Source organism: Rhincodon typus, chromosome 20 (assembly GCF_021869965.1).
Source record: "Rhincodon typus isolate 14 chromosome 20, sRhiTyp1.1, whole genome shotgun sequence".
NCBI lineage: Eukaryota > Metazoa > Chordata > Chondrichthyes > Orectolobiformes > Rhincodontidae > Rhincodon > Rhincodon typus.
The window spans coordinates 47,373,496-47,387,649 of NC_063351.1; the positions used below are offsets into that span (position 1 = coordinate 47,373,496).

At 37.9% G+C, this 14,154-nt stretch overlaps 1 protein-coding gene across 1 annotated transcript in view; it reads left to right on the top strand.

Moving 5' to 3' along the window:
• Positions 1-14,154, top strand: part of sufu (suppressor of fused homolog (Drosophila)) — a 112,064-nt gene that overhangs the window by 73,787 nt on the left and 24,123 nt on the right. Inside the window, exon 9 of the mRNA XM_048609228.1 lies at positions 7,912-7,956. Coding sequence (XP_048465185.1) covers positions 7,912-7,956 — 45 coding nt within the window. The remainder of the gene's footprint in view (positions 1-7,911; positions 7,957-14,154) is intronic.

Below are 14,154 nucleotides of genomic sequence, written 5' to 3' on the forward strand. Positions count from 1 at the left end.
ACATGTTTTGTTTGGCTTGTCAAATCAGGCCAGTGGGAAGGAAAAGGGATAGAATCTTCAACAGATTGTGTTTTACATATGCGCATCTGGGAAGAACTTTGCACTCTTAAACAATTACATGCACTACATAAATGGAAGTTCTGGCTGGATTGTTGTAGGATGTTCTGTCTTTAATTTTGCTATTATTGATGCCATGTTCTTTGAGGTAGAGAGCTGAATGGAGAAGATGTTTGATGAAGATCATGGCTCAAAGGAGAAAATTCAAGGGTTATGGGGAGAAAGTGGGAATATGGCTTGAGCTATGGTCTACTCCTGCTCCTATTTTCTCTGTTTCGAAGGTGTGGATCAGTCCTTATTTCTCTTGAGCTTCCCTAGTGGCTGCAAGGTGGCATTAGCCACATGGCTAGTAATAGATACTTGTCCTTTCATTTTTTCTTCCAAGAGAAACTTTGTGAAACAATTATTTTGAAAAGTATAAATTGAAGTTTAAGAATTAACAAAAGATAGCATGGTGTTCTGTATCAAGATGTAATAAGCCACTGAAACATTAAATTCCAAATAGAATCTTTTTTTGCAGCTACCTAAAGGGTAGCTATTTACCTTATCATGATAGCCTTTTAGAATCAGCAACTCCTAACTGCTTATGAGTCACCATGTCCATTTTTTTCACATTTTAAAGCAAGAGTCAGAGAATGATGCTGAAAGTTGAAGTTATTCATCTTTTCTTCTGATAAGAAACTATTCTGCCTGTAATCCTTGAATCAGACATCCTTTGGCGTTGACTATATAAATTAGGGGTAATTCTGTAACTCATTTGAAAAGGTCTTAAATTAATTTTGTATATTACTCATGGAATTGTCCAAGAAAGGAGACATGTATCCCATTAGTTTGTACAGAGTAAAGTTCTGGATCTTGATGTGTAAGCTTGCTGTGGTGTTCCGTGTCATTATTCACTCATTCAGGCTATTCAAATGTCAAAGGACGTGTTTTCCAGAGCACTTAATATGTTTTGAATGGGGAAGCTGTCTTGAGAAACCAGCAGGAATGCACTTGGCCATGGCCACACTTACTCATTGTTAATATGTGATTATTGTGTACTAAAATGCTCGTTAAAAAATAAATGCAATAATTGACAATCTAATCTTGAAATGGCTTGAAGGAATTTCTAATTTTTAAATTTGCAACAACTTGAGTACCTCAAGACCAAATAACACACATTGTCCGTGTTACTAACTTATTCAGCTGAAAGAACAAATCTTATATTGGTAAGTTTTGCCAACAAAGTTGTGGCTGTCTGGAGGTTGAAGTCAGATTTTTCAATGGGACTAATTAAATTAATTCTTTTCATAAGCTGTCCTTTTAAATGGTCTTGTTTTCATAAGCCTTTCATAGTTCAATTTTACTTCAGGGATTTTTATTTTTTTCAAAAACATGCTGGAAATGGTTTTTCTCAGCAGATGAACTAAATAGTTGAAGAATGAATCTTTTCATTATTGTTCTCCTTAGATGATTTAACTTCTGTACAATCCTAAGCTTTTAGGATACATCTGTTATATTTCCGAATTATTTGTCACTCAACCATATTGGATTTTCAGACTCAGAATTGTTTCCTTAAATAAAGCAAAGAACTGTGGATGCTGAAAAACAGTGCTGGAGAAACTCAGCAGGTATGGCAGCATCTGTAGAGAGAGAAACAAGTTAACATGTTGAGTCCAGTGATTCAGATGTTGCCAGACCTGCTGAATTTCTCCAGCACTTTGTTTCAAAATTGTTTCCTTCATGTCGTCAGATTTGTATCCTCCCTGGTTTATTAAATTGCTGGGCTTGGGTGCCACTACTTGCCAACTGGGTAGATTATCTTGGTTGATTCTCAAATGAGTTCAGAGAGTAGAAATCTGAGATCTCTGCTCAGCTAGGAAAAATGGCATTAAATTACAAATAGACTCAAAATAACTGAAGGGAAGTGAACAGTTATTTCATCTTTTTTTCCTTTTATATTAATTATCAATGAATGTTTTGCTCCTTTTATTACAATTTGATTGTCAGTGAATTTCAAAAGGTGTGCTTTAATTATAAATGTTGAACTTAATAATGCAACATATTAAACGGGTGTCAAGTGTTCTCGTTTGGGTCTTCAAATTTACTGTCCTAAATGTCTGCTGTGTTATTTGCGTTGCTATTAAAGTACTAAAATTTATCATGGAATATGACCATTGTCTGAACTCTTACTTGAGTGCAGTTATTTAGCATGGGGCACTCACACTTATTTGGGCCAATATCTGCTGCACGACAAGCGAGTTAAAATGACATTTGTCTAAAATCGATCTAATGGTACAATGAATTTTAATTTTTTTTTAATATCAAAATACACCAACAACACAATTTTGTAATTTTCTCCAATTTAAGGTTGCAATGTCTGAAGCCATTGTCTTTGGCTCCCAAATGGTCATGGTAGAATAATCATTTTGCTGGATAGAGGCCTGGACTACTGATTCAGATATGATTTGAAGTCCGACTTTGGCAGTTTCAGGATTTTAATTCAATTTAAGAATTACAACACATTATTGTAGAAATCAAACTAGTTCACTAATGCTGTCAAAACCTACTATCTTTACATGGTCTGGACTCAAGTTCACACCAACTTGGCTGATTCCTGGCTGCCCTCTAATGAGCTGGTTCTACAAGGACATTTTAAGATGGCAAAACATACATTTTGCCAGCAGTGGCTTGGGGGAGAACTTGAAGGTGATGGTGCTCCCATGTATATGCTCCCTTTGTCCTTCTAGGTGGTGGGGGCCATCAAAGGAGCCTTTGAGTTGTTACAGTACATGCTGCAGATGGTACATGCTGCTGCCATTATGTGTCTGTGTGGAGGGTGAATATATTGAAGGTGTTGAATGGGGTGGCAGTCAAATGCTTCTTTCTGGATGGTGTTGAGTTTCTTGAATGTTGTTGGAGTTGCATCCGTTTAGGCAAGTGAAGAGTATTCATCACTCTCCTGATTGGTACCTTGTAGATAATGGACAGGCTGAGAGGATTCGGGGGCTGAGTTGATTCCCACAGAATTCCCAGCTCTGATCTGCTGTTGTACTCAATATGGCTCACTTGGTTCAGTTCTGGTCAGTTAACCTCTAGGATGTTGATAGTGTGTGATTCAGTGTTGGTAGGGTGGACGAATATTCCTTGCCACATCTTAGCCCAAGTCTGGATGCTGTCCATGTCTTGTTGTTTTTGGACTTGGACTGTTTCAGTATCTGAGGAGCCTTAACAGTGCCGAACATTATGCAGTCATCAGTGTGCATACTAACTTATGGGTTTGTGGTGAAGTCAGGGTTATTGATGAAATAGCTGAAAATGCCTCGGTTTTGGACACTACCCTGAATAACTCCTGCAGTGATGTCCAGTGGTGAGGTGATTCGCCTCTGTTATGGACCCAGACCAGACTTCATCAAAATATTTTAAGAAGGTAGCCTAGACTTTTTCTTTTTTTTAAGGGAAATGTAAAGTGCCTTGTTCCAGAGCAATGTGACTGGTCAAACTACTCGCTGTTAAAAAAGACAATTTATTTAAACACTACAGTTAAAATGCAAACGAAAGAAAGAAGAACTTAGAATAACAACTCTGTTGGAAAACTTAACTAAAGAATAGATACAGTAACTATTTCTAATTAACTGTTCCAATACAGTAACATCCCATAAACAAACCCCTTGGCAAAAGAGGCAAATTCAAAAAAACAGATTTGTCCCACAGGTAACCCAGCAGCAGAGAGAAGCCCCAGCTTCTAGCTGTAACCAAGAGAGGGAAAAGATCGCTTCTATTTCTTCAAGCCCACAACAGCAACTGCTTAAAGCTAAACCTAAAAACTGAAAAAAAAACTAGAAAGCGTGGTCTGTGAGAGCTGGCTACACCCAGCAGCTGCCTCTATTGTTCCAACTTAAAAAAAAGCACTGAAGGCCTGGCAAGCTGTTTACTTTCTTACGGACAGCTCTCTGCTTCTCATTCAACCTCTTTTAAAAACAAACCAGGACAAATTAACCTCTTAAAGCCACAGCAACGTCACACCTCCAATAACCATAAATATCTATCTTTGCACTAGCTATGACTTCAGCAATGGAGAAATTCCCCCTGATTTCCATTCACTTCAGTTTTACTACGACTGTTGTACTGTGACATTGTATAGTGAGTACAATGCCATCTTCTGTCAAATACTGCCTAGATGGCAAGGACCATCATCTTCACTTCCATTCTGTAGTTAAGATATTCTGTCCACATTTTGAATGAAGGTTGTAATTAAATCAGGATCTAAGTAGCCCTGACAGAACCTAAACTGTACATCAGTGAGTAGTTTGTTGTTGAATACATGCTGCATGGTAGCACTGATGACCCCATCCATTACTTTACTGATGATCAAGGGTAAACTGATGGGGTGGTATTTGGCCAGATTAGATTAATACTGCTTTTTTTGTAGACTGGGCATACCTTGATAAATTTCAGTTTTGCCAAGTAGATGCCAATACTGTAACTATGCTATATATGGAACAGCTTGGTAAAAGCATGGCTCGTTCTAAAGAACAGGACGTTAGTACAGTTAATAGAATGTTTTCAGGGCCAGCAGTTATTGCAGTACCTAATACTTTCAACATTCCATCATGTCACTTGGAGAAAATTGAATTGACTGAAGGCTGGTACCTGAAGGAGGCAGAGATGGGTTATCCCCTACCCATTTCTAACTGAAGGTGGTTGTAAATGCTTCACTTTGTCTTATGCACTGATGTGCTGTGCTCCCCCATTGTTCAGGACAGGGATATTTGTGGCCCTCTTGCATGTCATCACTCACAACTGGATGTAGCAGCACTATGTAGCTAAGATCTGATCCATTGGTTGTGAGATAACTTAGCTCTGTCTGTTTCATTCTGTTTGGCATGCAAGTATTCCTGTGTTGTAGCTTTATATTTTTAAGTATGTCTAGTGCTGCTCCTGACATGCCCTTCTATATTCATTGACCCAGTTAGGGGATAGTGAGGAATGTACCAAGCTATGAGGTTGCAAATTATGCTTAAGTATAATTCTGTTGGAGCTGATGGCACACAATGCCTCATGGATGCTCAGTTTTGAGTGGCTAGATCTGTTCCAAGTCCTTCCCATTTTGCATGATGGTCATGCCATGCACCTCAGCAGAGGTTATCCTCAATGCAAAGTTGGGACTTTCTAACTACAAGGATTGAACTGTGGTTACTCCTATCGATATTGTAATGGAAAAATGTGTCTGAATAGTTAGATTCATCAAGTAAGATGTTCTTCTTATTGGTTCTCCAGAAGCCCACAAACCCAGCATGGCAGACTCTGACTCCGCTAACTCCGTCAATAGTGGTGTTCCCGAAACACTGTTGGCATTGGCCATTGAAATCCCCAACCAGAATAACTTTTGTGCCCTTGCCACCTTCAGTGCATGCTCCACATTGTATTTGTCATGGAACAGAACAGATTCATCAGCCAAGGAAGAGGCGGTAGGTGGTAATCAACATGTTTGACCTAATGTTTCAAGACTTCATTGGGTCTGGAGTCAATTTTGGGGGCACAGGGGCAACTCTGTTGCCGCATCTGGTTTCATAGGACCTATCCAGAAATTGTGATTGTTTCTGGGACTTTGTAAGATACAACTCCATGAGAATGACTAAATCAGGCAGTTGCTTGACTAGTCTGTGGGATGGTACTCCCAATGTTTTTTCACAAGTCTGCAGATGTAAGTGAGGAGGACTTTGCAAGGTTGACAGGGCCTTGTGTACCATTATTATTTCTAGAGCCATGGTCAATATCTGGTCATCTGTCTGGTTTGATTCCTTTTATCAGAGTTTGTAATGGTTAGATAAAGCTGATTGGCTTACTAGGTTATTTCAGAAGGTATTTAAGAGTCAACCATGTTACTGTGGATCTGGAATGGCGTAGGCTAGACTGGGTAAGAATGGCAGATAATTATCATTCCCTGAAGTGAAACAGATATGTTTTTATGCCAGTCGACTCATGGTTACCATTAGACTGGTTCTTAATTCTGGATTTATTAATTGAATTTATATTTCTGCATCTGCCATGATGGGTTTCGAATCAATGTCCCCAGTAAGTCTGGTCTCTAGATTACTGCTCAAATAGATACAAAATAGTATGAATGTTGGAAATCTGAAATAAAATGCTGGCGAAATATCTTTGAAGTGAGAAAGTGTTGACGATTTGAATTCAATGTGATATATCAAATGCATGTTGGGCGCAATATTAACTTCGTTTCTCTCACCGCAGGTGCAAACAGACCTGCTGAGTTTCTTCAGATTTTCTGGTTTCATCTCTAGATTACCAGTCCAGTGACAATTCCACCATTCCTCTTATGTTGTCTCCTGTAAGGAAAACAACAGATTGTTTAGATTAGACAAGTTCAACGAACTGAACGTCCTCCCCCTGGAATTATTTTTGTGAATCTTTCGTGCACTGTCCCTAATAGCTTCATGTCTTTCCTAACTGGACATACTACTCCATTTGAGGTTGAATCAATGTTTTATGCATGTTTAACATAACTTCCATGATTTTGTGCTTTATGCTTCTAATAGCAAGTCTAGGATGCTGAATGGTTTATTAACAGTTTTCTCAACCTGTCCTACCACCTTTGATGACTTATGTACATATCTTAATCAACCTGTTCTGATATTTTGACACAAGTTTGGGGCAAGTTTGACTTGAACCCAAACCTTCTGGTCCAGAGGTAGGGACCCTTCCACTGTGCCATAAGACCCCTTTCAGTGGCTTACGTACACATGCTCCTCTGACTCTTAAAAACCCATTATTTTGCATTGTCTCTCTGCTTCTGTCTATCAAAAATAATGATTTCACGTTTCTCTGCATTAAATCTTACTTGCCACTTGTGTGCCCACTCCACTATGTGTGTACCCTTTTGAAGTTCTGCACTATTCTCTCTGCTTTGTACAATGCTTCCAAATTTGTTTTATCTGCAAATTTTACATTGTTTCTTGTATACACAAGTCTAGTTCATTAATACACATCAGGAAGAGGGGTCATATGGAGGATGACTGTGATATTGTGACTGGAAATTAAATCTTGTATTTAAACATGAAATTTCACTGTTGTGTAATTTGTTGGCACATGTCCATTATGGCAGTTTAAGATTATGCTGCGTTGGTTTACCTGTACCTATATTGCTAGTTCCAATGTAACACTTCTCATTTTAATACTATACTAAGCTCTAAAGATAATCACTAAACTATGCAGAATTTTGAAAGGATGGGGATGTCGGTGTGTGGTGTTCCGGTTATAAGAATTGTTTCTGAATGCAGTTTATTGGGAATGAGACTGAGAATATATTAAAATATTTGTTTTAAAAGTCATGTGGAAATAAATTTGATATTGCTGAAGGTGGGGTGCCTCAGAAATCTGTGGAAGTATATGGCTCTCAATTCCCCTAAAAGCTTTTTGATATACTAATGACCTCAATTAACCCCTCGTGGAATGAGAATTTCTCCAACAAATTGTTCTTGAATGTTGAAATACAGCAGTATATGTGCCTAATGATTTCTTGGATTTACCACACACTCTCAACATTTCATTTTAACAGCTCTGTAAAGTAAATATTGCACTGTATGTACCATGAATTTTTTTCATTCTTCTCCTTCCTTTCCTCCAGGATTTAAGGCTCTCTAAATTCAAATAATATCAAGAACAAATGTAGGAAATATTTTAAACACTGATAATGTCTTGGCATTCAAATCTACAGAGCAAAGTCAAATTGAAAATACCAAATTGGAGCGGTCTCGTATCAAAGATTAATTCTGTCTGTATATCTGAGTAGATTTGTTTTTAAATTATGATTGTGATATTTTTGGTACAAATCTACCCATAATTTCTCCATAGACTAGTGCAATCAGTGGGCCATTTCCAGAGCAAGCAAACTGAAAGGTAAGAATATCATGCACAGTTCATCTTACCCCTTCCCAATCTCTATGGGTTTGTGAAGCCCAAATTGTACTTCTATATTTAAAAAAAAAACCTGTCTCTTTTGACTGTAAATCCTAGATAAAAATAATCCTAAATCGAAAATTTTCACATTTTGTAGCATACATGTATATTCTTGTAAGAGTTCAGCATTACTAAGCAAAGAAAATATTTAAATGTAGCATTTTTACATTTTTTCACAGATTATAATTATTACCAGTGGAGTTGAATTAGAATTACCAAAATATGCACTACTGCAGTTGATAAGTGAACACATCGAATTTGCTTGTAGTTTTGGCACATTCATTGTTTCATTGGTTCCGTTTGAGAAACTAGAGTGCTTGTAGTTATCACTGTATCAATTGTGCCCAGTCTGTTAAATGCCATCTGACAGATGACAGCTTCTCTGAAATAATTTGGACTGAATTTTCATGATATACTATAGTGGCTATTTACCCATGACTCAGGAGTACTTTGAGATTATGCTAATATTTGAAGTATAATTGTTTATTTAGGTTAGGAAGGCAAACCATTTCAAAATAAATTTTTGCCATGGTGTCTTCTTTTTTTCCCATTGCAGTGGAAAACTAGAATGATTACTCTAAGCTGGAAATAAAAGAAAATACAGTTATAATGAATGGAACACTTAATGTGACGCACTTATTTTTACAGTACTTTTTACGCTTTTAACTTCTTTATGTTTGAATTTGTTAGCACATAAGTAGACTGCTGCAAGATGCCCTCAAAAAAAAGCAGCAATTTTCAGTGGAGTCAAACAGGCTGAGAATGTCTCCATTTCATTCTTGGTTTACAATAAGTAAGCTAATAAGTCATTGTAAGAATAGAATGCTGCACCTCACTGTAGCCTTTGTGGTTTAGAAAGCCTGACTTGTACGTCTTCAAGGTTAGCGCTTTGGAAAATCATGTAATTCTGCGCCCTCAACATCAATAACCTGCAACATTCCAACTGCGTCCATGTATAAAAGTGTGACAACTTGGATAAAATGGAATTGGAGAGAAGACAAACATTCTCTACTAATCCTAATTGAATGATGGCTTGCGCCTGTTTTTATTTATGTTCTTATCATATGTATACGTTAAGGTGAGTGTGGTATCCTCAATTTCCACATATATCTATATGAAGAGAAAGCTTGAAATTAGAATTTCAAGCTCATGGCACAAGCTCTGGCGGCATGGATCAATTTAAAGTCATAGGCTTATACAGCATGAAGAGCACCTTTGTTCTTCTTCATATTGGTGACAGCTGTTTATTAGAGCTATGTGATGAATCCCAATCCCTGTTCCTTCTTGGATCTGTAAGATCTTGTTTCCATTTGAAAATTATCTAATTCCCCTGAATATCACAGTTTCTATTGAGCTTTTAAGCAGTTCATTACAGATCACAAGTTGCAGTATAAAGAAAAGTTTCATGCTGCTTCTGGTTCTTTTGCCAATCACCTTAATTTTGTCTATCCTTTGGAAACCAAACCTTCTGCTGCAGAAACACACTTCTATCAAATTCTCCTTTTAATTTTCTGATGTTAAGAAAATAACCTCAAATTGCCCACTTAGCTGAAGTTCTTTGTCCCATGTACCATTCTTGTAAATATCTCCTGTGCTGTTTCTAAGGCAATTGTTTATAAACTTTCGATTCTTATAAGAATTATAATTCTTCATTAAGCGTAAACAGTTCTGAAGAAGAGCTATACTGAACTCTAATTGTTAACTCTTTCTCTCTCCTCAGATGTTGCCAGACCTGATGAGTTTCTCCAGCACTTTTATTTAATGTAATGCATAGTGTCCAAAATTGAACACACTACGCCAGCTGAGGCGTAAACTATGTTTTATAAAAGTTTAGCATAAACTTATTGCTTTACATTATTGTTTGACTATTGAGACCTGTACATGAATGCCTCCAGTTAAATGCTCGTGGTTTATTCTGATCCCTTTAGCGAGATATGGGATGGTACAAATGGTATTTTTTATAACTGATTTGCGTTGAAGCATTTTATGCAACATCCAGTTTCTCCTTTATATAGTAGATTTCCATCTCAACATACTTAGTTACCAAATGTTTTAAAATGTAGTTTTAATTGCTGTTTGCTTTCCAATGTGGAACATAGTCAATGCTTCATTTTTCTTTCTTACATTTTTAGTCACTAAGATGCTTGAGAACCTGAAGCTGAGTTTTTTTAAAAATGTCTAACTTGAACCTAATGGTTGACCTGAAATTCTTGATGGGATAAAAGGGTAAAAGGTGGTCATTGCCCGGTAAAAGTTTTAATGACTTTTTATTTGGATTAGACTCAGCAGGATCCGAATATGTGCTATGATAACTGCTTCCAGTCTTACAATCTAATGATTTCTGTATGTACTTGCCATTTCCTTTCCTTTATTCATTAATGGGATGAGGGTATCGCTGGTTAGGTGGCATTTATTGCCCATCCCTAATTGCCCAGAGGGCAGTTAAGAGTCAATCACATTGCTGTGGGTCTGGAGTCACATGTAGGCCAGACCAGGTAAGGATGGCAGTTTCCTTCCCTAAAGGACATTAGTGAACCAGATGGGTTTTTCTGACAATCAACAATGGATTCATGGTCATCATTAGATTCTTAATTCCGGATATTTTATTGAATTCAAATTCCACCATCTGCTGTGGTGGAATTTGAACCCGGGTCCCCAGAATGTTATCTGGGTCTCATTGTTTAACAGTCCAGTGATAATACCACTAGGCCATCGCCTCCCCCTCAGCTCTTGTTTGAATGTTGTACAGATCTTGGTACGCATGGATACAGACTGCCTCAGCATCTGAAGAGTCTCAAGTGGTACTAAATATTGTACACTTGTCAGTAAATATCCCCACTCCTGATCTTATGATGAATGGAAGCCATTGATGAAGCATCTGAAGGTGTTTGGACCTACACACTAACTTGAAGAACTCTTGCAGTGAATTCCTGAGGTTGAGATTATATGCCTCCGGCAACCACCAGCTGTCTTCCTTTCTGCTCAGTCTGACTAAAATCAGTGAAGAGTTCTTCCCCGATTCCTATTGCTTTCAATTTTGTCTAGACTCTTTGTCAGACTCGATCAAATGTTGCTTTGATGCCAAGGGCAGTTAATCACACCTCACCACTAGAATTCAGCTCCTTTGTCCATAGAAACATATGAATTAATAATAAAGCAACCCAATTCAGCCCCTCAAGCTGCCTCTGCCAGTTAATAAGATCATGGCTCATCTGATTATAACCTCAACTCCACATTCCTGTCTACCCCTTCTAACCTTTCACACCCCTTTCTTTACAAGAATCTATCTACTTCTGCCTTAAAAATATTCAAGGGTTCTGCTTCAACACTTTTTCAGGAAGAACATTCCAAAGAGGCATGAGCCTTAGAGAATTTCTTTTGCTTCAGCTGTCTTAAATGGGCAACTCCTCACTTTTAAATCTTGACCCTTAGCTCTAAATTGTCCCACAAGAGCAAACATCCTCTTTAAATCTACCCTGTCAAGATCCCTCAGGATCTTAAACAAAAGCAGAATTTGCTGCAGGTCCGGCAGCACCTGTGGAGAGAAATCAGAGTTAACGTGTCGGGCCCAGTGACCCTTCCTCGGAACTCTCAGGATCTTGTATGTTTCAATCAAGTTGTCTTTTACTGTTCTAAACTCCAGTGGATACAAGTCTCATCTTCCCTCATAAGACAAGTCACCTACTCCAGATATTAGTCCAGTAAATCTTTGAACTGCCTGTAATGCATTGACATCCTTCCTTTAAATAAGATGATCATTGACCAAAAGCTGTGCACTGTATTCAGTCTCATCAGTGTCCTGTGTAACTAAAACATAACCTCCTTTACTATTTTATTCGATCCACCTTGCAATAAGTAATAACATGCTATTAGATTTCGTGCTGATATCCTGTTCCTGCACACTAGCCTTTTGCAAAGACCAAATGAGGACACTGAAATTCTTCACATCTTAGAACACTGCTATCTTTAGCCATTCAGTAGTATACTTTATTTTGTTCTTCCTGCCAAAATAGACAATTTCATATGTTCTCATATTATACTCCATTTTCCACATCTCTACCCACTCACTTAACATATCATTGTCTTTTTGTCAGTTACTTATCACCTGAGCCACTTACATAATTATAAACCGTTAAGGTCCCTGCACCAACCCCTCTGGCACGCCAATCATTGCATCTTGTCAACCTGAAAGAAGACTCATGCCAGCTCTCAGCTTTCTTTTACCCAGCCAATCTTCTATCCATAACAATATCTACCTCCTGTACCATTGCCGTGAACCGTTATTTTCTGTGGTGACATTTTGTTGTGACACCTTACCAAATTTGAAATTTGAATATGTCCATGTGACCTCATCAAAGAAATAGCAACAGATTGATCAAGTGTGATTTCTCTTCCAACAAGCCATAGTGACTCTACCTAATTACCTTGAACCTATCTAAACATCCTGCTTTATGTTCCTTAATAAAAGCTGCTGACATTTTTCATATGGCAGATTTTAAGCTAACAAACCTGATTTCTGTCTCCCAGTTTGAATAAATAAGTTATGTTTGCCATCTTCCAATCTAATGAGACCATCCCTGAATGAAGAGAGTTTTGGAAAATTAAAATCAATGTATCATCTGTCTGAAATCCATCAGGACCAGAGAATTTGGCAGCCAGCAGCTCTAATAATTAACTTTGTACCACTTCTTTGGTGTATGTAATTTTTGAGTTCTTCCTTTCCTCCCCGCTTCTGTGATGTTGCTTGTATCGTCTATTATGAAGATTGTTGCAAAATGCCCGTTCAAGTCTGTTTTCTGTTACCAATTTTTCAGTCTCCCTTTCAATTGGAACAACGCTCGCTGTAACTCTTTTAAATGTGAAATCTTTTCTTTAGATATTATAGAAACACTTATCTGCTTTTGTGTTTCTGGCTATCTTTCTCATGCTCTAATTTTTTCCTCTATTAATTTTTATTTTGTTTTGTATTTGCACAATTATATGCTTTTACTTTTAGTTTGATACGATCTTTAACATTTCTGATTAAGCATGGAGGCTGGCTCTTGGAATTTTTCTTGCTCATTGGAACTTTACCTATTCTGTATATTTTGAAATACCACCTTACATGTCTGCCACTGCATTTCTCGTGATCCATTGTTCAACCTAATTTGCCAACTAATTTTAGCTGGCTCTGCTTTTGCTCCCTTATAATTGCCCTTTAAATTTAAACAGTAGTCTCAGTCCCATTCCTGCTTTGCCTGCCTGTCTGTCTGTCTCTCTGGTCATCACCACTTAATAGTGCCTTGGCTATAAGATCATTAATTAGTCGTATGTTATTGTGCAACACCAGATCCGGTAAAGCTTGTTCTCTGGTTAGCTCTAGAACATGATGTTCTAAGAAACTATCCTGAAAATATTCTATGAACTCTTCATCCTGTTACCTTTGCCCAATCTGACATTCCCAATCTATTTGTAGATTAAAATCTCCCATGATTAACATAGAAACATAGAAGTTAGGAACAAAAGTAGGCCATTTGACCCCTTGAGTCTGCTCCACCATTCAACATGATTATGGCTGATCATTGAGCTCAATTTCCTAAGTCTGCACTCCCCACCCAATATTCCTTGATCCCTTCAGCTACAAGAACTATATCTGCCTCCTTCTTGAAAACATTGTTTTGGTGGTAGTGAATTCCAAAGGCTCTCAACTGTCTGGGTGAAGAAGTTTCTCCTCATTTCAGTCCAATAAAGGTTCGTCCCTTATCTTAAACTATGGCACTTGGTTCTGGACTCCCCCATCATCAGGAACGTCATTCCTGCATCTCACCTGTCTAATCTCATAGGTTTCTATGGGCTCCCCTCTCATTGTTCTAAACATTAGTGAATATAATCCTAACCAACTCAATCTCTTCTCATATGCCAATTCTGCCACCGCAAAAATCAATTGGGTAAACCTTTGCTGCAGTCTCTCTATAGCAAGAACATCCTTCCTCCGGTAAGGAGACCAAAACTGCACACAATGTTCCAGGTGTGATCTCACCTTTGCCCTGTAAAATTGCAGCAAGATGTCTTCTCGCCTGTACTCACATCCTCTTGCCATGAAGGCCAACATATCATTTGCATTCTTTACTGCCTGCTGCACTTGTGTACTTGCTTTCA